The 23,142-nt window shown below is 52.3% G+C and overlaps 10 protein-coding genes across 10 annotated transcripts; 5 read left to right on the plus strand and 5 right to left on the minus strand.

Moving 5' to 3' along the window:
* Positions 1-1,250: 1,250 nt before the first annotated feature.
* Positions 1,251-2,346, plus strand: PG994_009991 (ribosomal RNA small subunit methyltransferase nep1; the record flags this gene model as incomplete). The annotated part of the gene is made up of 2 exons (XM_066861400.1): positions 1,251-1,377; positions 1,415-2,346. The coding sequence occupies 2 exons, from the start codon at positions 1,251-1,253 to the stop codon at positions 2,344-2,346; spliced, it is 1,059 nt and encodes a 352-aa protein (XP_066710510.1).
* A 149-nt stretch (positions 2,347-2,495) lies between these two features.
* On the minus strand, positions 2,496-3,402 carry PG994_009992 (uncharacterized protein; the record flags this gene model as incomplete). The annotated part of the gene is made up of 2 exons (XM_066861401.1): positions 2,496-3,173; positions 3,388-3,402. The coding sequence occupies 2 exons, from the start codon at positions 3,400-3,402 to the stop codon at positions 2,496-2,498; spliced, it is 693 nt and encodes a 230-aa protein (XP_066710511.1).
* Positions 3,403-3,871: 469 nt separating this feature from the next.
* Positions 3,872-4,747, plus strand: PG994_009993 (uncharacterized protein; the record flags this gene model as incomplete). The annotated part of the gene is made up of 1 exon (XM_066861402.1): positions 3,872-4,747. One exon carries the CDS (start codon positions 3,872-3,874, stop codon positions 4,745-4,747), a length of 876 nt encoding a protein of 291 aa, XP_066710512.1.
* Positions 4,748-6,102: 1,355 nt separating this feature from the next.
* Positions 6,103-8,031, plus strand: PG994_009994 (SET domain-containing protein; the record flags this gene model as incomplete). Its single annotated transcript, XM_066861403.1, has 1 exon — positions 6,103-8,031. The coding sequence occupies one exon, from the start codon at positions 6,103-6,105 to the stop codon at positions 8,029-8,031; it is 1,929 nt and encodes a 642-aa protein (XP_066710513.1).
* A 506-nt stretch (positions 8,032-8,537) lies between these two features.
* PG994_009995 (uncharacterized protein) lies at positions 8,538-9,089 on the plus strand (the record flags this gene model as incomplete). The annotated part of the gene is made up of 1 exon (XM_066861404.1): positions 8,538-9,089. The coding sequence occupies one exon, from the start codon at positions 8,538-8,540 to the stop codon at positions 9,087-9,089; it is 552 nt and encodes a 183-aa protein (XP_066710514.1).
* A 157-nt stretch (positions 9,090-9,246) lies between these two features.
* Positions 9,247-9,878, plus strand: PG994_009996 (uncharacterized protein; the record flags this gene model as incomplete). The annotated part of the gene is made up of 2 exons (XM_066861405.1): positions 9,247-9,315; positions 9,480-9,878. 2 exons carry the CDS (start codon positions 9,247-9,249, stop codon positions 9,876-9,878), a joined length of 468 nt encoding a protein of 155 aa, XP_066710515.1.
* A 940-nt stretch (positions 9,879-10,818) lies between these two features.
* Positions 10,819-12,382, minus strand: PG994_009997 (uncharacterized protein; the record flags this gene model as incomplete). The annotated part of the gene is made up of 2 exons (XM_066861406.1): positions 10,819-12,290; positions 12,376-12,382. 2 exons carry the CDS (start codon positions 12,380-12,382, stop codon positions 10,819-10,821), a joined length of 1,479 nt encoding a protein of 492 aa, XP_066710516.1.
* Positions 12,383-14,346: 1,964 nt separating this feature from the next.
* On the minus strand, positions 14,347-17,376 carry PG994_009998 (Secondary metabolism regulator lae1; the record flags this gene model as incomplete). Its single annotated transcript, XM_066861407.1, has 11 exons — positions 14,347-14,380; positions 14,439-14,861; positions 14,916-15,059; positions 15,113-15,172; positions 15,232-15,416; positions 15,475-15,559; positions 15,625-15,735; positions 16,645-16,704; positions 17,073-17,156; positions 17,206-17,312; positions 17,359-17,376. 11 exons carry the CDS (start codon positions 17,374-17,376, stop codon positions 14,347-14,349), a joined length of 1,311 nt encoding a protein of 436 aa, XP_066710517.1.
* Positions 17,377-18,001: 625 nt separating this feature from the next.
* On the minus strand, positions 18,002-19,111 carry PG994_009999 (uncharacterized protein; the record flags this gene model as incomplete). Its single annotated transcript, XM_066861408.1, has 4 exons — positions 18,002-18,574; positions 18,627-18,841; positions 18,911-19,025; positions 19,085-19,111. 4 exons carry the CDS (start codon positions 19,109-19,111, stop codon positions 18,002-18,004), a joined length of 930 nt encoding a protein of 309 aa, XP_066710518.1.
* Positions 19,112-21,123: 2,012 nt separating this feature from the next.
* Positions 21,124-22,135, minus strand: PG994_010000 (uncharacterized protein; the record flags this gene model as incomplete). The annotated part of the gene is made up of 2 exons (XM_066861409.1): positions 21,124-21,627; positions 21,683-22,135. 2 exons carry the CDS (start codon positions 22,133-22,135, stop codon positions 21,124-21,126), a joined length of 957 nt encoding a protein of 318 aa, XP_066710519.1.
* Between the last annotated feature and the right edge of the window lie 1,007 nt (positions 22,136-23,142).

Genomic DNA, 23,142 nt, shown 5'->3' on the forward strand with positions numbered 1-23,142 from the left:
ATTATGTGATTCAAGTAGTTTCGGTCGATTGCCGGGTAGCTGTCTAAAATGAATCACACTTCTGCGAGCGGTTCTGCTTGAGCATATTCACATATCTGTGATTGAGAAAATGATTTCATGTAAGTTCAATTGTTGATGGTGTGCTATTAGCCTATTCGCTACGGCATATCAGTCTTATGTCAACATGACCTTGGAGTTTTCGCTTCCACCTCTCACCTAATATGCAATAATGTTTCGGCAATCATCGAGGGGTGTCAAGTATTAAGCAGCGGAATGGAATATATTGTATTGAGTCTAGCGGGCAAGACTGATCACGGCGCACTCGAGGATAAACACCAATCGCATGCTTTGGGCTTACCCAAGCATGGACCTGTGGCATGCTGGAGATGTAGCCTCAGTATGTTCCCTCGCGGGCCCTGCCTTCCGGATTAGGTGCATGCACAGCTCTGTGATCAGCTGTGCAACCTCAAAGTCATTGTACTCATGCTGGGTCTTGGGTCGACTCTGAAATCACATCACTTTTATGGCCAGAGTTGCATAGCCCATAACGACAGTCTACCTATAAAATATCAGTCACGTCTAGCCTTTGCTACTCCGTCATCAAACCAGAGCTAGTTTTACATATCAGAAGTTCTAGATAATTGCCATGGCTCCAAAGCTTCCTCGGTGCACCTGCCAGAAGTTCAACCAGGCCACACAGTGCAACCATCCCTAGGGAGTCACCGAAGCATTTTCCGACCCTACGCAATGTCCAAGGGCTGTCGCTAGTGCCGCACGGCGTAACATTGACCCCCAAAATTGCCCCGGCATCCGGAATATGTCAACGAAAAAGGTCGCGGAGTTCTGCAAGAATGAGGAGTGTCTCGGTAGGGTTTGGAGCTCGTGCAAATGGTATTGCTGTCAGTGCTGGAGTCGCCGAGACCCCCAACACGGGATGTGCCTGTCAAGGTGAAATACATTACATGTGCTACTCATGCACTCTGTACGACCCTCAGCTAGTTTATTAGGTACGCTTATAGAGATGCTTCTTTCCTATACTGTTCAATACTGATCTTACACAGGAATAATATTTCTGGCTGGCGGGATTCGTTGGAGCTTGAGAAATTAGGCTAGCTACAACAGGCATTCAGAGGACTGGCTGACTTGGACACACGGGTCAACAAGACTCCGTATTGGTCTGGCTGGCATGTATTTAAACCTTGGGCCTTACCCCACATTTGCTAAAACGAACCTCTTTACCAAAGTTAATCATGGAAAGATTCAAACCACTCACCTGGGCCCGCTTCCCTGGGGATGGGGGCATCCTTCATGTTAGAGGCCATAGTACCAAGTTTACACTTCATTGCTTCTCCAAGAACCTGGCGGCTGCACCAGCTGGTACAAGAACATTGCGACAAGCTCTTTAAGACCCTAGACTTGACAACCGAGAATGACAGCACAACCAGCATGAACCATGAGGGTGACACTGATGATGGCCCCACCCCCGCTATGACTTCTGCTGAGGCCGCAAGGGCCCTGCTTCAGCCATTCCTGTCCCTAATGAATGAGTTGGCTCCGAGAGAGACAGAATCACACACTCTATACAATTACTTGTATCCGCAGCAGTTTAATCTGGCAGCAGAAGCCACGCAGAACGATACAACTATTCGACCGCGCATATCGAAAGAAAAGCCAGTCTATCATCCTCCTGGCCAGATTATGAGTCTTCCAATGAGGACTCAAGTTCCCAGCAGCTTTCGACGTTATTCATCGCAGCAAGTTAAAGTCCCGTTATCTTGGCATGACGGTCGTAACCCCATGATCTATGGACCTCAAGAGGTCCACGTCGATAACAATGGGACCAAGTGCTTCCTCAAAGTTTTCCGTCCTTCTGATGGGGACTTGGTTCCTTCAGCGACCATTATGGAGTTACGGAAATACGACAAAATAGAGGAGGCCATCGCCAAAGGACGTCTCTCACCTCAATCAAGAATATGTCGTCTACATGGAATTGTAGTAGACAGCTACGACGACCTCCCAGAGGAATACAAGACAACGAGAGCACAAGACCATCTTGTAGGACTCCTACTCACATACATCGAGCCAATGCAAAGCTACAGATGTAGTGGTCTCAACTCCATGAGCGACGAATTCATACGGCAGCATCATTTTAATCTTGAGCGCGACCTGGACGACATCCTGCAAAGTCTGCACAATGCGGATATAGTGTGGGGAGATGTATCTGTGTACAACGTGCTTGTAGGCAAGGACAACCATATATACGGGATCGATTTCGGCGGTAGCTTCACCCCAGGATGGATTGATGAGAGTAATCAAAATACGAAGAAAGGAGATCTGCAGGGATAGAGATGATCAAGGCCTGACTCGCAGAACGAGCTAGGTATGCGAAGACAGGAGACACCGCGCTGGGGGTGCATTTCGTCGCTTGACGGGAGCAAAGCGGTTGAGGGTTACGGGAGTGGGTGGGGGTACGCTCCTCATATTCATGCCACGCCTCACCTTAAGGTGGCGTGCTTTCGCTCCGTCACTTTCAACCTTTTCACCATCTCACGCCCTTCGGCGACCGTTAAAAAGCCGCCGGACTGAAGTTGGTGGTTTTTTCGCGGCAGGACGGACGGCGAGGCTCGAGAAGCAATCTGAGGGGTATGCGGCCTGGCCGGGGGCACGGGGCTTCGAGCGGGGCTGGGGCTGCTGCTGCCGCTGCGCAGAGACACGAACTCGGCGTCGCGGGCGGGCGCGGTTCTGGGGGTCTGGAAGCGACGGCGGGATCTCTGCACGTGTCGGAGTAGGAGGCGGCGGATGCCCGGCTCGCGGACCAGCTGCAGCGCGGCTGTGGCACACAGCATGCTGCAGGACCAAGAAGTGCGCTGGCGGTAGCCCTGGCTGGACGACCACGGATACCATGTATACCTGAGCAAGTCGGATCTCTGCAGCTCGGCCCCAACCTCATTTGCAGGAGAGGCCCCTTGGACGAAACGCGAGTCGACGACCTCGACTGGTGCTCCTTGCATGGCTATGTGGCAGAGCAGGTCGACGTTGCTCTCATCCAGGTATTTCGAGGTGCGGTCGAAGGGGCGCGTCCGGACGAGGCCGGCGGCGAAGTCGAGCTGCTTCAGCGTCTCGATGATATACTGGACGAAGGTGCGGTGGGTGCCGAGCGGGAGGAAATAGTTCTGGCCAAGAGAATTAAGCGGTGGAGATCAGAAAGTCACGGAGAGCCCTGAGGTGTGGGCGCACGTCTTTTTTCCACTTGACGATGCTTCGCTTAGAAGCGGGGGAGTGGTATTCTCTAGGTGCCGGGGTGGGGGCGACCTGCTTCAGTCAACATATCTTTTGGTTTCGGGTTGTAAGGCCCATCTACTAGTAGAACACACTTGGTCAAATCACTAAGGAACCGAACATCTAGTAAAATAATTTTTGTTTTACACCTGCTTTCTATGCTAGCTACTGTAGTGCACGGCTGCGGCGCTCCAGTGATCCCTGTTCAGCGCCTTCCGCGGTATCTATCCACTAGAGCTTGGACTACTCATCTGCCAGCCTTTGCTTATGGACTCATGTTATGTCAGATTCAATCAGAGAATGGGCAGTGGAGGTATGTGCAGGCTTGTGCAGTAGCTAGGATAACGATGAATGAATCCACTATCTATATTATCGCGTTGTGACCCCGGAATATTGAATGAATATCTCGGTACTACATCCGTTTTGGATACACCGGTGCTCTACTCACTGACCACTGATAGGCGCACGTCATGTAATAATAGAATTTCACATAAGTACATGTAGTTCTACAGTATTATTTCAGGATATTCTGCTTCTCTTTCTTTTCTTCCACTATTCCCTTCTTGGGCTCAACACTTTGCTACTGCAAGCCATGACAACCGACGACCCTGATACTTTTTACCCTTGGTACCCAGCCGATTTCGATACTGGCAAAATCATTACAAGCGGGTCTAGTGCCTTTATTGCTCTCTTCAACGGCAAACAAGATACTTTTTTGAAATTTCCTCTGGTACCCCGGAACGACAGTGGTAATTTTACAGACAGCGAGCGGTCTTATCGTCAGAAGTTCAGGGACCAAATTCTCAATAGTCTAGAGGTTGAAATACGAATTCTTGAAATCTTAGGGGACCATTCTCGAATTATTCGTTTGAAAGGAAAACACGAGGACGGTCTCCTAATCGAATACATGCCAAATGGCTCGGTTAAGGCCTATTTACGAAACAACCCTGGTACTCCTTCCCTTCAAAGGCTGAAATGGGCATTTCAAGCTGCTGAGGGTCTAGCTTACGTCCACCAAAAAAATGTCCTTCATTGCGACGTTAGCATTGGAAACATCTTACTCGACCCAGACCTAAACGTCAAACTCTCCGACTTTGGAGGGAGAATCCTTAACCACGAAGGAGAGGTTATTCATAATGGTGGGGCATTGGAAGGTGTTTTGTCGTCCATGCCGCGAACGGATCCTAATTTTTGTAACGAAAAAACCGACATATTCGCTCTTGGAATGGCCATATACTTTGTGGCAACTGGCGAAATGCCTTTCCCCCACCTAGCTACGAACGCTTTTGACCACGAGAACGAGATCCAGAGCTTATTCCAAACTGGCGAGTTTCCCTTCTTAGACGGACTTCTTATCGGCGATATTGTACTAAAGTGCTGGAATGGGGTATATAAATCGGCTGTTAATCTTACTTTCGATCTGCACAAGTTGTATAGCACTATTGCTGAAAACCCCGCTATAATATAGCTGTTTATCGAAGACATAATATTTAAGAATGCATTTCTTCGCGAGTTCTATAGATGGCAGGGTTGCCGACGATGATAATGGGAGTCAATTTATTGTCCGTCCGAAAGCCTAAGCCTTGTGCAGACGTTGGCTCTATGCTAGCTACTGTAGTGCACTGTTGTAGCGCTTCAGTGGACCTACGACGCTGCCAGAGAGCCACTGCGGTTTGACAGCAGTCATTGGAGCTTGGCTAAATCGGGGGGAAACAGCGCAGTGCGCTGCCTGACGCCCTTATTCGTGCCGGAACGGTCGTCGGGTCGAAGGGAGGAGGATTCGAATACGCCGCGGTTGTCAATACCTTATCGACGGTGGTATGCGGTGTACATAATCTTTTATTAGTTCCACTGCTTGCTCCTAGCCGCCCCCCGAAATACGTTCCAAGGCCACACCGCGTGGAGGTGGCAGGTTGGGTTTTCGTGGCCTTGGGGTGCCGACAAAGTATCAATTGCGCGACCAGTGCCAAAAGCCCTAGAGCCCTCGCATTGAGATGTTTGGCCACTTCCGGGGTGCTGTAAAAACCGCGAAACTGTCAAGGCGTGTCAAGGCGCGACTTTCACTCGTCCGCCAAAGGAAGCTTTTAATAGCCCGATGAGATGTTTCGCTGTCTCGGATGCTGCCATGTTCACCGTCTAGCCTATCAGTGAGGATGGTTCTCAAAGATGATACCATCTTCAACTTGCCAGGGCTGCCGACCGCTCCCACTCTTTTCAGCTGCTCTAGGATGGCGCTGACCGGATCCTCCACGCTATTATGTAGAAAATATTCGAGGGTCTTTTCGTCCGTAATCGGCTGCTGGGATCGCGTGGATTGGCTATGGACCCCCTTAGTGCGCCAAGCCTACTAAAGATAGAAATGATCATTGACTACTATAGTAATTGAATACAGAGAGGTCCAATTTTAGGAGCAGTGGGACGTAAGCGCCAGTTCTTTTCAACCAGACCCCAGATATCCTGGTGGACAGCTTGAGGGTAATCACTGTCTCCAGACCTGGGTTGCGTTAGTCTGCGGGGCGCATAGGCATAGGCAGTCAGTCAAGCTTCTGTATGCGAAATGAGCCTCTACTTCAGGGCCCAGATCTGAGTGCTGACCCGCTGTCAGCTATTCTACTGTAGTACTTGGTGGTGGGGCATGTTCGGAATTCGTCTGGGGCCCTGGCTGCCCTGGACTAAATACTTAGTGGCATGGTACTCCGTACAAGCACCGAGGATTAACTACTTCAGGCGATTCAACTCAGTTGAGCTTCGTAAGCGCGCTGTGCCAAACATTGACCTTCCCTTAACATCACCAAGCAGCCCACCACTTACCTTTGCGTAAAGATGGCCGTCCCTCCACAGCCAGCTAGATTAGCACAAGAGTTCAGTCGTTTTCGTAACGATATGATTACACAGCTGCAAAGGGACTTTAAAACACTCAGATCAGCAATTACCCTCGACATAAGAACGCAAGCTCCTACAGGACCAAGCCAATTCCAAGCCCTCAAATCAGCCAAGACTCGTAACAAAACCAGTGTTCCCTTAGACGCCATCATTTCGAATCGCTTAGATCACTTTGCTTCCACATGGATTCAGCGATTAGAGGAGGGTTTCAATAAGCGCTTTTCCCTATTGCCAACATCAGTCGAAAGCCAGATTGAGTCGGATCCAGGTGTCTCTCCTGCCCCGGTCGCGCGGCTCCCTTCGACCCTTCCAGACTCGGCCGTCATTGCAACAGTACACCCACTCGTCGCGCAAGATTCACAGTCTAGCGACCAAGACGCCGTGGAAGCTGTGAGCGAAAAGCCATCCCAGCTAATACCGACCTCAAACGATAGTACCGCCACATCGCCGCTTTCCGAACTCGACGATGCCGATATCGAGTCCAGTCTGCCCGAGTCCAGTCTGCCAAGCGACATTCGGTCCGAAATAGAAGTCAATCGGACGCCTAGTAGCCGGTTGCAGCGATCGGGCTCACTGCGGCAGAGCAAGAGAAAACCGAAATCTACGGTCGTAATAGATTCCAAAAAGCAGAAACAATTTCCGAGTCTGACGGATTTGGCAGCTCAATTGACCAGCGCGAATAGTATCCGACGATTTATAACGCACGTTTCAATATGGAGGACTAGTAGCGTAACACTTCCTGATTTTCGCAGTTCCGGAAACTGGGCTGAGCGAGCGGCGAAACACTACATACTTGGCGATGATTTAGACAACTCCTCCAAACTTTACAAATTTCTGTCCCTTCTCGCAAGAATCCAGGTCGCCCGGAGTATCGACCAGAGGGCTGCCGACCTTGGCTATGAGCGAGTGCCTGCCGACATGATTGAAGAGGTCCTAGAAAAACTAGGGAAAAGGGCAGATGCTGCCACACGGAAGAAGCTCCAGGATCAGCTGAAGTTCCCACGCAGCTTAGAAAGAGTTTTGGGAGAATATCGTGATCTGATGTCTTTCCTTCCATTGGACGATGATGGCCCTGTAACTATGAAGGACTACTTGCAGATGCCAGGTGACACCACGACAGCGTTCCACGCCGCTCTCGAGAACGACCGAACTACTACGATCCTCGCTAAGGTGGGTTGTTCCTTCGAAAAGTCCATCACTGGGAACGTGGAATTCCCCAAGATGATATGGGAAAGTATCGATGCGGAGGAACTCGGTACGTTAACGAAAAAACGTCTGGTCCGGTTATTAGACGTTCAGTACATACACGAGAACATTTTCGGCCGTCCGAGTTGGGACAAACCAGACGGCTGGCCCGGAGCATGGCCCGTCGACCCCGACGGCATTCTGGACGGCGAGCAGTGTGTTGTCTGTCATGGTGATGCATGCCAGTGCATAGGAAGCTGCTTCGCCCGGCCGCCTTGTGTCGCTAGCTACGGACGTAAGGGCCTTGGCCTTCGTGCTGCTTCTCCGGCCAAAGGGGAGTTGGCGTACAAGAAGAACCAGCGGATCGGACAGATCGTCGGACGTATCGTGGCCCCATGCACGTACGAAGACGGCTTTGCTCTAGATCTTGTACGGTCCGACATGGCGGGAGAGCCGACCGTCGGTCAGATTTACACTAGGACGGAGAGCAATGTCTTCCGGTTCGTGAATCACCGTTGTCGGCAACCTTCGGTGAGGGTATGTGGTGAAGCAATATCCGGGAGATATCGCATGATTATTTATGCGTCCCGAGACATTGACGACGGAGAAGAACTTACTGCTGATTGGGGTACCGATTTTCTCAATGGCATACAGTGTCTCTGCGAAGATTGTCAGGAACATTGACTGCAAGGCGATTGATACTAGAATTTCGTACTTGATCCGTTCAGCCCTACCTGACGGTGTTAATTTGACCACTTGTCCCTGCTTACTGACTATGGTCTTCATGGCCCTCATTGCCACCGGAACCCCCTCGATTGCATTCCACGCCGCAACTAACCCTCCCGGCCTTGTTCTCATCAGACGCGGTCCCTCGTCATCCCCGCATCGCTCGCAGCGCCATGGCCTCTTTCGTACCGGTTTTCCACACGTTCCTCAACTGTATAAAGTCTGATCGCGCCAGTTCCTGGGAGCGGCGGGGCCCCTCCACCTCGTTGCTCTCAACATCCGCATATATCGACTTATGAAGCCCGGCCCCGCGCTGGGCGCCCTCGAGGTTGATAAGCACCTCCGCGAATAGCTTCCCCTAGCTCTTCTGCCATGGCGAAGGCCGGCATACGCAGGGGCCACTTCCGGTATATCGCCCATCAGAACTCCGGCTTACCGCACAACCTGGGGTGCCCCTGCGCCGCATGGCGCTGGAGATGTTCCTGCTTCTCCAGGCGGCCAGGTGCCACCAGCGACTTACCACATCCGCGACCCGCCGCCCACGGCGGCTTTGCCAGCAGGAAACCCTTCACTTCCCGCCGCGCATGACGAAGATCCCACCGCCAGTGGCACTGCGACGTCCCTTGCAGGTTCCGCGTCACTGCGACTGGCATCCCCTGCGCAAAGAAGAAGAGGCCGGGCGTCGGCAGCTGCGAGTCGTCCCCGTAGCGCAGCACGTCGCCCAGTCCCCCGGCGCCGAGCTGTCTACCGCCTCGGTGTGGTGCCGCGCCGCGAAGACGGAGATGTGCCGGCCCCGCGCGCGCGTACTGCACGACCGCGGCCATGTTCAGGTTCCACCGGTCCTGGTTGAGGGGCGTGATAGCCCGCAGCCCGTCCGCGAAGGTCGGCTGCGTCGGCTTGTCGTACGCGCGGCGCCGCAGCCGTTCGAAATTGAGCTCCGTCTGCTCGCCGCGTCGCAGCCGCCCGAGGAAGCCGCTCAGCCTCGGACAGCCAACCGCGCGCACCTGCTAGTGTAGCATAACAACGTTTCGGAACTGGATAAATAACTTATGCACCGCTAGGCGTTTGGCCAGGCTGCCCGGATTTCCGTTGCTGTAGCCTCGCGGCCGCGGCAGGAGCAGGCTCGTCTGCTGCACCGGGTCGAACTGGTAGAAGTCGCCGAAGAAGAGCACGATGGGGATCCCGCCAAACGGGCGTCGCGCGTCGTCCCGGTACTACCGGAGCCGGCGCTCCGGCCGTCTTGTCTGCTTGCCTCTGCCCCCTTGCCGCGACGAATAAGCTCCTCGTGGCCATTCATGTGCTGTATACGACTAAGGTACATTTCATGTTTACCCTAATCTCTAACGATCCCGGCTCTGTCTGCTTCGATCTCGTGGCCCGTCTAACCTTGTCCCTGCCGCGTCCAGTCACATCTCGCCGAGCTGGAGGCCTCGCTCCACGACACCGGCCTGCGTCCCGTCATACCTTCGATCGACGTCGCCTTCCTGTCCTGCTTCTCCTCGCTGTCCAACCTGCAGGCTTTTATCCTCGCCGAGGACTGCCGCATCGAGGCCTGCGTCGTCATGGCGTATCAGGTATCCGAGAGCTGGATGGCCCGCTGCTGTACCGCCCACAGCCAGCTATCGACGGACGTTGCCGCGCCCGTCGAGGCCATGCCTCCATACCCCTCCTGTGCCGCCATCGCCGACTTCTTGCAAGGCGCCTGCGTTAATTGCCACGCCGTAGGTGGCGCGCCCTGTGACTGCCACCCCAAGGCGCTGCTGCCCGCTATTATCCAACGTGAATTATGTACTTTATTGGCTTAATTTTAACATCTCTTTAACACCGTCTTTACAGCGCGAAATCGATTGGGCACAGAGGCTGGAGGGGTGGTACAATGCTTGCGGTAAAGCTGCGGCTTAGGGGCTATGTAGATGTACACTGGAGAATACCGTTGGTAGCCGCTCTGCATAAATAAAGCTGCTTCAACCTGTCGCGTGCCGATACCTATTCTATATCATCTACGCTATTGATCCCCTACCTACCACCACCTGCCGAGTTCCTCAAGGCTCCTTTGGCAGGCGCGCAGCGTCCGGTCCCTCCTGTACATATATATGGTGCACGGACGACAGACGGTTTGAAGCTTTTAACGTCCGTGCGCAGAAAGGCTCGGTACCTCAAGTCGAGGTACGAAGCAGGTAATGAAACTATACCGTTATTTGCTATTATGTATTTACTAAACATTGTGTCGGTTGAGACCAATAAGTTTTTGCTTGGTCCTCATCGCGGGACCGCCAGTACATCACCTCATCCGCCGTGTCCTGGCGCTTCAATCCCTTCAGCCTCCAACATGATGTCGGGCGGGACCCGTGCTCCCCATGACGGTCCGAGTCAGTGAGGCCATTGGGCAATTACTAGTCCTGTTTCTGTCCCGGCCGAAATCGGACATGTTCCTGGTGCACGTGAGTCAGGCCATTTTACGCCAGTGAAGGCATGTGCCTATTATTAGATGGGTGTGCTGCTTGTAGCCGTGGCGCAGTGAGGTAATTGACGAAACGTGGGTGTCCCGCTGTAATTCAAAGTTCACGCCACAAAGAGTGTCGGTTGCCCAGAATATCTACCCCGTATTCAGTCCCGGAGACGTCAACGAGAACAGATACCTCAAGAAAGCAGCTTTCGAAATAGAAATAAATGTTTAACAATACATCGTTACTACTAATACGTAGGAATTAAACCACATAGGAACTGACCCAACCCCCCTTTGCCTTACTCTGAATTACCGCAGATGCCAGCTGTAACCTCCGTAATGAATTCGGGGAACTTCTCCCATAGGACCAGTATTATCGGCCCGTCGACCTCGGCTTCGAACAGGCTGTTGTATTCGCTCGCAGTAATGGTTCGAAAAGTATGCCTTCTTAAAATTTGTCCGATAACCGACAGTTCCGCTTGGTTGAAAGTCTTTCTATAGATCATCTCCAGGACAGTCGCGATCTGATGATTCGATACCACCCTCTCCTCCTCATATCGGACACACTGAATGGAGCAAGAACCTGGCCGGACGTCGTGTGCCTCTGCTATAGGGTGGGTGGAGACCTGGATGTCGAAGTGAATCAGTCTGGACGCACCCCCTTCCCACTCCGCCCAGTGCAGCTGTCTTAACTGATTTGGCAAAGGCGCAACCCTTTTTGTGCCCGGTTCAGACGACCCTACCTCGCTTTCTCCGTCGTATGCATTCGAGGATGGCCGCTTTCGCCTCTTGCTCCTGCGCGGCCCAGACGTTGCTTCCTTCATGTTTTCCGCCGGCGTGATTACTTCGGCCCCTCTCGCAATCACCGTATCATCCCCTCTGGCCTTTTCTGCTCTCAGGCGCTCGATTTCCTTCTCTTGTTCATTCTGCCTCTGTAGAGCATGCTCGAGGTCCCTTTCTGCCTCCTCAGCACGCTCCCTTTCCTCTTTCTGTAAAGACTCAGACTTTTTGGCCGAGGTACAACAATCATTGGCCAAGCCAAGCGCTAAGAGGGCTTTCGCGTCTGCGGAGTTCCTGTCACTCTCTGCTCTTTCCGCGCGACCGATCGCCTCGTTCTTTGCTTCTATGGCCTGCTCGGCCTGCTCTGACTTTTCTTGGATCTCTTGCTCCAGCTTTTTCATACGATGGGTCAACCTCCGAATCTCCTCGTGCGCTTCGGCCTTCTCTCGCACCAATGTCTCCGCATGTTGTCGTTCCTCTGCGAGTATCTGCTCTGTGTCTAGTTTGTCTTGTTCGGCTTTCCTGCGTGCTTCCGTCACGATTGTTGCCGTATTCCGAGCTTGATCGAGCTGCCGAACTTGTTCTTCCTTTTCTTTCTCTACTTTGCGAACGCGCTCTTGTTCAACTCCTATTTCGGCCGCTAGTCTGCTCGCATATTCCTGGGCCTCCGCCACGGCTGCTTCAGCCTTAGTTCGCTCATCTTGTAGAGGCTGAGTGTGCGCTCGGAGAAGATCTTCCAACGCTTCTAAAGCTGCGCTCTTCGCCTGGTCAGGCCTCGGGACGGGAAAGGGGAGCTCGCTGGGGAGCGGGCTAGGGTGATGAGGCTGAGAGGGAGGGATGAGTCCATCGGAAGCCCGCGGTTGCGAGTCGTTGTGGCCATATAACAGAGGGAGCGCGGCCTGACCCGTAAGAAAGCTGGGCTCAGTGGCGGCGGCATCGGCGGCTTTTTGCAAAGCAACAGCAGTATGCTTACGGATGATCTGTTGATTCCCTGACGTATCATAACAGAAGTCTCCATACGGTTCAAAATCTACGAATATTAGTAAGGAATTCTGAGACAGAGAACGATTACTTACCGTCCATTGTGAGAGGTATTCCGTGGGACAGTTGTGTAATATGTCGATTCAGATCAGGAAGACGAACATACGTTTTCTCACAGCCTGTACACGGCAAACGGACTTTGATTACTGGTTGTGACCACAGCGGGACGGGCGTTGCATTTGTGGCTGGCAAAGACTGCCTATTTCTCACGTTCCACTGTGTCTGTCCATTTCCTGTCGACGGGTCCTGGCAGCCAGGGAGCGCATGGGGAGCGCCAAAGATCTGGGTTGCCGCGAGTTCCTGAGGTACTGTTTCGGCTGGATTGATGCCAAAACCTCCATGGCTATCTGCCGCGTTAGCCAAGACAGCTGGAGGGGCCCTGGTAGCGGGCTCGGTGGAAGCTGAAAGGTCTGAAGGGGCGAGCCCTGTTCCTGAGCCACGGCGAGAGAGAGTTTCAGCGAGTGACATGATCGAAGGTTGTAAGTGGTATTGAATGATTTCAAGCGGCCAATGGGGTATTATGAATATGGCTGGGGCCAGAAGCGTCGAAACACGGGGTACAAGTTCTAGGTGCTCTTAAGGCGCGGCTCTAGAATGTAAGTGAGTAGGTGAGTGTAGAATGAAGGAGTTCCCAGTCGGATATCCGACGTAGGCATTGCTTTGTATTCCGTAGAAGCGGAAACTTTTTTTGGAAAAGGGTGGACTGGATACGTATGCTACTTATCTCTTCTCGGCATAATATAGATATCGAAAAAAGGTAGAGGATGCAAAGAACAAGGGTGCCCCTGGATAGGGTGGGAGGCTGTTAAGAAAAGTAATCACCTAGGTACCTGAGTACACCAACGTATGTATCTTGCAAGATGAACTGTTCCCAAGGCAACCATTCAAAACCTTAGCCGCCGGTCATGCTGGCTAGTAGCCATATATGTCCCTGGTACCGGTTTGCCATCGGCAATCTGCCAAGGGGTTGTCACGATACACGCTCCTCCTGAACGTACTGGCCAGCTCACGCCGCGGCCGAATCAAATGCTCCCATGCCACCCGTTTGCAAGGTCGACAATCGGCTGGTATTGTCGGTTTAGGAAAGGCAGGCCGTGAAGAAGCCAGAATATGTACTACATGGCTCGAGGCTGTCACGTTGTCAGCATTACATCGACAAAGCAGAAGTCAGGTCACCTAAATCAGCCCCCATTCAACGATGTTGAGCCGGCACACGCGGCCCGTACGCTCGTACGTCGTACACCGCCCTAGCACAATCTGGCGAGTATGGGTACACCCATTCGATCTAAAAATGATCAGAATTAGATTACCAAATAGTGATTTCTCTCGTACCTGCATGCGATCGCACATTATAGGGAGATTATGATAGGGTACCGGAGACGCAAGAAGTAAGGATTTAGGCAACTGAGCGGTATTGCATGGGAGATTAAGGCTGTGTTTGCCTGGGCGGCGATCGGGCGTCTAAGTAGCTTCGCACCAAACAGCCAGAGCCGTTGCGCGGCCCAGATCCCGTAAAGGTGGTCCAACGTCACCCTACTCTCCTGAACAGCCGCCAAGGTAATGAAGTCGACAGTCGGCGCTAATGCAGCCCCCAACGAAATCGACCGGGGAATCGGTAGGCTGGTAAACACAGAGGCGATGGGTCATAAGTTACAAGGTACAAAACAGAAGGTCGAGTCAGAGGATCTATATGGTTGGTTACATGCTCGGCCCCGACCCATATAGATACAACACATCTACTGGCATTTCATGTCGAGGACGTTGTTCCTACAGGTTCACGGGATGGCGACTATTATCGCATCGGCATGCATGAAACTTATTTATAGATTCCGGGCATTCTTGGCTAATCCCTCACCTTTATACGTAACTTGACCTACATCCATACCTTTTCCAAGCGGCCCCTTTTCTGGCTCTCGATCCACGATCCACCAATAAAACACAATCCATAGCTGTAGGAGTCCAGACTGAGTGCCAACTAGCAGGTCCCATGAAGAATCGTGCTGTAATTACGATAATGGCTTTTTCGCATGCCAGATATGCCTAGCGACTTGTTAGTATAGGGTATTTTTCAGTTGAAAAAATAAATAATAATACTTACATGATGCATGAGAACTGCTTAGGTCGCTGACAGATCTCCAGCTTCACCTCAGCGTTGAGCTGCTGGACTTGCCCATAACTCCACCCGGCATAGCGAGTCAAAGGCGCCATTGACATCGCCGAGATGGCTGATTGCATGGAGAGGTTGAACCACCGTCCAATTTCCTTAAGGTGCTCATCCTCTGGCCACGGGTGAAACGGTATCTCTTGTTGCTGGTGCTGGATTTCCTCAAATCCAAGCTGCTTGAGCATAAACGCAACATCGTCTTTGGGGAACAACGGCTTCCCAGCCCGTTCGTAAGCCCCATACACTTCTTTTATCCAATACTGATAGCTCGAGTCCTCGGGCAAAGAGTTCTCATAGACGATAGGGCGGTAATCAATCTCAATATGCTCAAAAAGCCCGGTACCAGGTTTCAAGTGGCTTGAAAAGTGTCAGTACTTCATCCTAACCGGCAAAGGGGACCCAATGACCAACCGAAAAGCGTTTTGATATATGGTGCGCCAGTCGGCCACGCAGCCGCCAAGCAGCCGCATATGAATGAGGTCCATTGAGTTCGGGTCAAGATCCCAAGTAGGGTCTGTTATATCTTGTGGTTCCACTTGCAAACCAACGGACAACCTATAATGGTGTTAATCAAGCGCTGAAAGATATGGCCAAGAATCCAATCATACTCTGGAGGCTGCATCCTTAGACTCAGGTCCCACGCAAGGACACTTGCACCAGGATATAGACTGCATAGCATTAGTGGACTGAGCCCAAGCGATTCTTAAGGGAGAGGCTATGCCCATACTCAATCATATCAATACCCCAGATACAAGTACCACAACCTAGATCGAGGATCCTCGGTGGTCCATTGCACAGCAGTGGTCGTGCGTGAAGTCCCTTTACCGACTGCATGAAATTTTGGCCTTCACCGTCGCTTCCACGGGCTACTATGAAGAATCTGTGCTGAATATCCTGTCTTTCTTGCTCGGTCTACGAGTCGGTTAGCTTATAATTGCAATCCGATCCTAGTAGGTAGAGAATATCTTACATCGTCGACTGGTAAAAGGCAGATGCCTAACTCGCCATAACATCGACCGTTCTCTTCGAAATAGCGTGTTGACAGGGAGAGTTTGCTGTAGAGTGAGTTGGTATATGGTGGTGATATCGCGTTGTTCAGGGGTTTGTAGAAGCAATGTACTCAGGAGAAGGGCCCCCGCTATTAGCCATAGTGGCAAGAAGCTGAGGTCGTCGACGCCAGTTCTGGGAAGCTTCCGCAATGGCAAGCCTGAAGACGAAGAGAGAGGGACGTCTGTAAGGTCAGAATGCAATGGGTTGCGAAACTATGCGTGCGGCGTAGGTGGTGGTGCCAGCTTAAATGAAGGTAAATCTGAAGGAGACGGGAAGGTTGGTCTTTCTAATACTCTACCCAGATGGCACCTACGAGTACGGGTGAGCCCCGACCTCTAGAGCAATACATATAGGCCCCAGTCCGACAGGACCCCCGATAGTGACGTAATGGCTGGGACCTCGCACGTGTAATCAAGTCGTCACCCCGTACCCTCTCCCTGGTCACGCTGGCCAGGAGTCCGGGGTAATTAGCAAGCCATTTTGTGATGGATAGCCTGATGGGCTTCAACAGGGGCTCCGAGAGCAATCAACTCCCCACCTCCGCCCTTGCAGTAACCAACAGGATTGGGGAGATGCAGCCAGCCCCTCTGATCACGCTCGTGTTGGTGACCAAGTCAACCAAGGCCGAGACCTTTCTTCCCGGCATGCTGGTGACCAGTCTGGTGAAGCCCCAGAGGGGACCAACGTTCCCACTTCTCGTAATGGCGGTCGGCTTAAACAGGGGCCTGAACTTGCTCAACCCCCTACCTCTCACATAAGCAGCCCCTTTTACACTAGCGACAAGCCCCATGACGGCAGCCAGGCCAACCCAGCGTGGGAACTTGTTTCACCCCCTGCTCCCTACGAGGGGAGCCACTCGAGCAACCTTTCTGATGTTGATCAACCGGAGCAGGGACTAGAACCTACGTTTGACCCTTTTCCCTCACAGTAACGGCCATTCAGACGCTAGCACGTACGTAGTAAGCGGCCCTCCTATGCGAGGTAATATAACTCTTCATCTTAGTGAGCTTGCTGCCATGATGCTCGCCCAATAGTGCCGGAGACGGGGGAAGCCCAGCTTCCTGTCCCCCCTATCGGATCGGTGCCTTACATGGCCATATGATGACCATGCATGCCACCTAGCTCCGTACCCATGGCACCGGATGGGATCCTATAGATCAATGCAGACAAACAGAAGAAGAAGCTGTATGGCCTGTCTTGGCTTGGTGGTTGCGATGGCCCAAACTGTCCCCCAACAGCTTGCTGATGCGACGGTAGCTGAAATCTTGCCACAAATGGCTGACGGCATCATTCAATATTTCGGACCCCCGCCACCAAGCTTTACCCTTTCATATGACCATGGCATAGCTATGAAAAGAGCGCTGAGACGTCAGGAGACGTCTCGACTCCAGAGGTCACTGGTAAGGAAAATCATGGGAGGTGATATGGAAGGACGATCAACAAAAGGAAGCCGCAGGCGCAGACACCCCAAAATTAATTACTAGTATGTAATGCAAAATACAAGGCCTCTAGACGTACTGTCCCGCGCGCACCGTTCGCCGAATCATATGTCCCCATGGCGCTGGCTTGTGAGGCCGACAGTCGGTGCACAGCTCGTCGCCCCTGAGCCGCCGTCAGCGTTGCACTGTGGAAGCACGGGTCTGCCACTCACCTCAGCTCCCCGGTGGTGATGTTGGGTGGGCACACGCGGTGTGTACGCTCGTAATGGAAGCACCAGCGCTGCACACGGAAACGGAAATGGCCGCAGGAGTATTCGACCTGGAAACGATCAGCCTCGGACCACCCAGCAAGGCTTCTGTCCTACCTGAGTGTAGTCGCACATGACGGGCAGGGACGAGATCGATTTGGTACGCGAGATCGGGGAGTTAGGCAACCAACGGGTGCTGCATGGGGAGAGGCCGTGGTTGCCTGAACGGCGGCCGGCCGGTTTAAGTAACTAACAAGTGACCGGGGCCACGGTCTTCCAACAGAACCGAACCAGAGGGCGCGTCCCAGCTCTCCCAGACGCAGTCGGACATCGCGATCGTGCCCCGGGTTGGTGCGCTAAGGTAGTCGAAAATCGGCGCTAGTGCGACACTCCACACACACACTCGGGACGTAGCGTGGGGTGCATCGGCGCACTTAGGTGCGACCAGGTACGTACTATATATCCGCCCGTAGTGAAACTTTGGCCAATAAGCGGGTCGATGATCCTTACAGTACCGTACCACCCATGCTACGAGCCTGACTAGTCAAAAGGAAACAAACCACACAAATTGATTGGTTGCTTCTGTAGACGGCCTACCTAATTCGGTAATACACGATAGCAGCCAACCTTCTCGTAAGCTCAGGACAGATCTACGTGTCACTGTAGAAATTGGAATCTATTGGTTCAGCTAGATACATCACTTGTTGATTCTAACTGGTTTCGGGTTAGAGCCGTGAGCGATGACGACGGCAGGCTTTGCTTATGAGTTCCCCTTGGAGGAATGTGAAGAATATTTGGCGCATTTCTTTTTCGAATAGCCATGTTCGCCCCGCTTGCGGCGCTCTTCGTCTACGGAGACGCCCTCTTTAGCTAACTCCACAGTCAACTTCCTGCCGTCCAAATAACATCCGTGGAGTTTCTTGATTACGCTCCCTGTAATCTTCTCGTCGCCAAGAATGACAGTGGCATGGCATTTACCAGAGCTTTTGTTATGCTTAACAAAAAGGCGGATATAGCTCAACTCGACTGCCTCAAGGCCCGCTCTCGTAATGAGGAGGGTGCGGACGTCCTTGTAAGGGGTCCAAGAAGGCAGACCCTTAATGACAATCTTGCGCCACTCGACGTTAACAGTGGTCTTGTTCTGCACTTTATCGGGAGCCGCCACTTGTCCGCAAGACGCGGTTGTCGGACTTTGGTATTCTGCTGGGTCGTTATACGATGGCGGAAGCTGAGGGGGATTGCGGTAGGATCCTGGAGGACTGGTTATCGACGATACGGGCTCTGGATACCAAGGCGATACAGGGTATATCGGTAGAGGCTTTAGCGGCGTAGTCTACTGAAAGGTTAGTTACATGGTCGAATCTCATATGAATATAGCTTTGTACCTGCGTCGTCCCTGCTACGGGCGGTATCGACAGAAGCGTAGAACTATTATAGCCGAGTATTGGCGGAGATGGCCTGCACCACGGAGCTTGTGTTGAATGTGCCTTCGGATCTGGTAGACTAGCATCCACGAGTTTTTTGATAGGAATGCGCTGTTGGGCATTTCTGCCGTCAGCAAAGGTGGGTCGACCATTGAACAGCTTAGTGCTGAGAAATTCTGGAGCAAGTCAGGCTTCCCATTAGAGTAAATTGGTCTCGAGTTACAACTATCGTGGTAACAACTCACTGAGTGCTATGTTGAAACTCTCAGGACCCCGGACGGAGACCCAGCCGCTAGTGCTCTCGTTGAAGATCTCCACTCTCTCAACCGCACAAACGGTTCTTACGTGGTCCTTGAGTTGCTGCCAGGCCGTGTTCCATGGCAGCTATTATATCGGCATGTCAGCTGTCGACTACTTACAGATTCAGGAAAGGAGAGTGAAGCCATCGTCGGAATATGGCGACGTACATTCGATACTAGTATATAGTACAGGCCACTCTGGTCACCGGGGGGTACAAACACTTGAACGGTGTTGTTTATCGGTGTCTGTGATAGCGTGTGGGACATAGTGGGCAAAGATTGGACGGTACGACCACAAAGGACAAGTGATCCAACATCTAGGGAATTGCTTCAAATGTAGCTGGAAAATCACTACATGCCAAGGCCAAGGCGAGAACCAAACCAAACCCGACCTCCGCAAGATTTCTCATAGGCGTATCGCGTATATAGACGGTACGGTCGCCTGCATAGATTAGCATGGAACTCCTCTGTATGTGTGAATGGATTAAGAAGGCGGCCAGGCGATCAGCCAGTACCCGGGTTGCCTAAAGCACCAAGCTACAGATTTCGGGAGGGTAGAGTCTACTAAGGGGTCGGGAAAGGAACCCATTACATTCCTATTGGTCTTGAGGCGTGTGGAAGGCTGCAGATATGCAGTAGCGCTGGGGAGGGGCCGGAAGGGGTCTGGAGGTCTAGACAGGTAGATGGCGTCGATAGTGCAGGTGAATAGGTCATGTGTGTATTTTGGGTATGCCACCGTACGATGAGAAGATGCACAACAAAATACACGTGGGTATTCCTAGCTGGGAGAGTAGACGAATCTCGCTGCGGTGTGTTGGTAGAACGGTTGGATAAGCGAAATCAGCTAGCCACTGAGCCACTTGTTGACCTCCGGAGGATAGGGTAGGATCCAGTCCAGTCGACGCACACGGGACATGGGGTGGATTGCGTCTACAACTCGACCGCTGCGAGTGTCCGTGTTGTCGACGGTAGCCGTCACGCCTTTCATGGGCTGGTCCTTACCGATGAGATAGGCACAAAACGGTAGAAGGAGGCAGGCAACAGAAAGCGCGTGCTAAACGCAGAGTTACTTTGGAGTGCTGCGAAGAGGTGTGTGGACAGCGAAACTGGTAGCATAAGGGCGACCGCAGGATGCTAGGCCACAGAAAAGAAAGTTCACCGGGCAGGGGCAGACGAAATAGGTCTGTGATTTCAGATGGAACAGTAGATCTAGAGGCTTACATGGCGAGATCCATCATAATCAAGTTTCCATACCACCGGATGTTGGCGGAGAAAGCATGAATAGTGTGTTACAGCAGGATCTAGGACCAACATACGGAAAACTGTGAGTGGCATGCGCCAACGAGTATTCAAGGGGGCGGCGGTACAAAATTTTGAGGGCGGTACTCCGTAATGGAGACCTTTTTTTCCAACGAATGACAGTCGCCTATGCGGCGGCGGTGGGGCCACACTACTTCAGCCCATCCCCAGCCAACATACGTACACGCTTCGGTAAAAGAATACAACTGCTACATAACAAGCCGAGAGCTAAACGGAACAGAATGAATCAGGGCCTTGTGAAAAGCCACCCGGGCTGTCAGACCCTGGAGGATATTCTCCCAAAAGTGTGCTAGAACCGAGTCCACATTATCGTCCAATAGGCCATCCCACGTGCCGCACTTGCGGGACGAACTCAGACAGCCCAGGAAACACATCTTCCTGTTTCTCGAGCACATGTTCCAAAGCATGAAGCTGCTTCCTCAGGACCCATTGAGCGCTGGATACTGCTTCACCATGGAGCAGTGAATAGAAACTTTTAAGGCAATCCACGCCCGTCGAGGTATCTGCCGCAGGACACAGGCCATCCCCAGTTAGGTAAAAGTACCAACACATGACGAGTAACGAGATGGCAAGCCTCCCTGCGTCAACTCTTTTGCGGAGAGCTTCTAGACAGGGTCGAAGGAACCGTGCACGCCCTTCAGATGACCTTGCATACATAACAAGGTCGAACGAGGGAGCATGGCCAGATCGCCAGCAGAAAAATATGTCGGTACCGCGGACGTGATCAGCCAGTGACGGAATGTACAATTCAGCCTCAAGCTTGAAAGTACGAAATTGAAGGGACTCCAAATAGGACAGGTCCATTACGCTGGGTGCTGGTAGGTTCTAGGGTCGGTAAGTCAGAGTTCAAATCGACGTACGGGTTTCCTCACAAGTGGCGGCAGATTGAGCACTTTCGCCTGTAGGTCTCGAGCCCGTAGTTCCAAGTCCTCCACTGTCGGAATCTTGCCCTGGAAGGCCACGCAACTGGAGAGCAGTGGAATTATGGTAGCCGGATCAAAGGCCTCGCGGATGGGAGACTCCGGAATGCCGACAATCGAACCCAGCAACTGAAGGCTCGTGGTAGCCTTATGGTCCGGCGGTAGAGTGGATATCCAAGGTAGGCACTCAGCTTGCCGGCCTTCAGCCATCTCGAAAATGCGACGAACTAAGGCCAACTGGAGAAGCTTGGTCTTTTCTCCTGCCTCGTCGCGGATGCCAAGGTCGGTCTTAACCACTCCTTGACAATTTGCAATGATTTGGCCCGCCGTAGTCGTGCGGATGTAGCTAGGCGCATCCTCTAGATACAAGCAAACCTGGATCATAAGCTGGGCGAACAGTTTTTGTGCGTCTTGGGGTGACCCCTATTAAGTATCGTTAGCTATCTGGTCGACAGCTGGGCTAGGGTATGAGACTCACTAGGATGTCGCTGACCAGGACACTGCCCTCGATTTGAAGTCGAACAACTTCAAACTGCTCCTGGCCTTGGTAGACGGCCGCTAGCTGCCTGCCATACTTCTTAATGCCCCAGATCGCGTTCTCTCGGAAGCTCTCCAGTGCTCTTCTTTGGGCCTCTCTTGCGCCATGAATGCTGGTGACCAACTGAAGCGGCCTTGCTACCTCTGGATCATGATACTCCCATTGAAGCTGGGCATCGTTGCCGAGGTTTGCTTCTCCTTCAGGCGTAATAGCCAGTTGGCAGAACTTGAAGTCAGATGTATATGCTATGAAATGGACGCCAGGTCGGCGATGGAACGTCTCTTCGAGCGACGTTACCTTGCCGACAGGGTAAAAGCAGCGCCGCCAGTCTGAGTCGGGGGCTTGGATCGATGGACCGGCAAGCGCATCTTTCTGATTGGACAGCTGCGCCATGATGGAATGCACAGCGGGACAGCGGAGTGAAACCGGTCACAGGCAGCGAGGTCAGAAGGTGCGAGGGAGCACTGTTTCTGCACCAAATTATAGGGAAGGTCTGGACCCCGAAGAAAAGTGCGCAGAGCGGGAGAAACTCCACAGAGGGATTCTGAGTTGGGAATGAGGTGTTCTCTTTACCCTAAAAGAAAGGTCAAGTTGGGGAAGAAAACGGGACGAGCAGCTGCATCTATTATTACATTCCTCTTCAAACCTTATCTCCGAGATCAAAGACGGTATATGCATAATTCGGTCATATATACATATGAACGTGCCAAGAGTCCATGCATCCATGGCAAGCGACCGGTGGACCACGTCTAGCGCATCTTCACAATTGCCCTCGGAGCCACTCGTACAGACGGAAGGTCAAGTACTTATCGTAAACTTGTACACGAGGTACTCCATGCACTGACAAATCCATCCATTGTGGACCTCATTGGCATGCGCTGCAAATTCATTGGACTATATAACCATTAGACTGTAATCAAGTGCGTATCATAATCCTTGAGCTGGGGCCGGTGTTGGCGAAGGTGAATGCGGTAGAGCTGACATTCGATATCTCGGTATGCTGGAATCAGTACACACGCATGATCGGGTTGGACGGAGAGGCGCGGCACTGCGCAAAACAGAAAGTTGTATTTGGTCTGGTAGCTATGCATGTTTGGTCGACCCGCCTGCCAAGCTCCTTGCCGACCCCTGTCTTTTTGGCGAAAAGGAATACAGAAAGCGGCCTACAGAATCTGCAATACCACAGACACGATGATCAAATGTTGGCTTGTCGTTTCCGTCGCTCCTCAATATAGACCTGCGCATTGCGAAAATCATGGCCTGGTGGGGTTAGCCAGAATCGCTTATTTGAGTGGGCCATATACCAGCTTCTTGCGAATTGATCAACGGCACTGGTGGCAATCGGACGAGTGACGATACGATGGAACGAAGAATTCCGAGGAGAAACGATGAGATCGGCA

The sequence above is a fragment of the Apiospora phragmitis genome (assembly GCF_038363925.1).
Source record: "Apiospora phragmitis strain CBS 135458 chromosome Unknown utg000010l:1.0-9815664.0:1.0-9183399.0, whole genome shotgun sequence".
In the NCBI taxonomy this organism is placed as follows: Eukaryota; Fungi; Ascomycota; class Sordariomycetes; order Amphisphaeriales; family Apiosporaceae; genus Apiospora; species Apiospora phragmitis.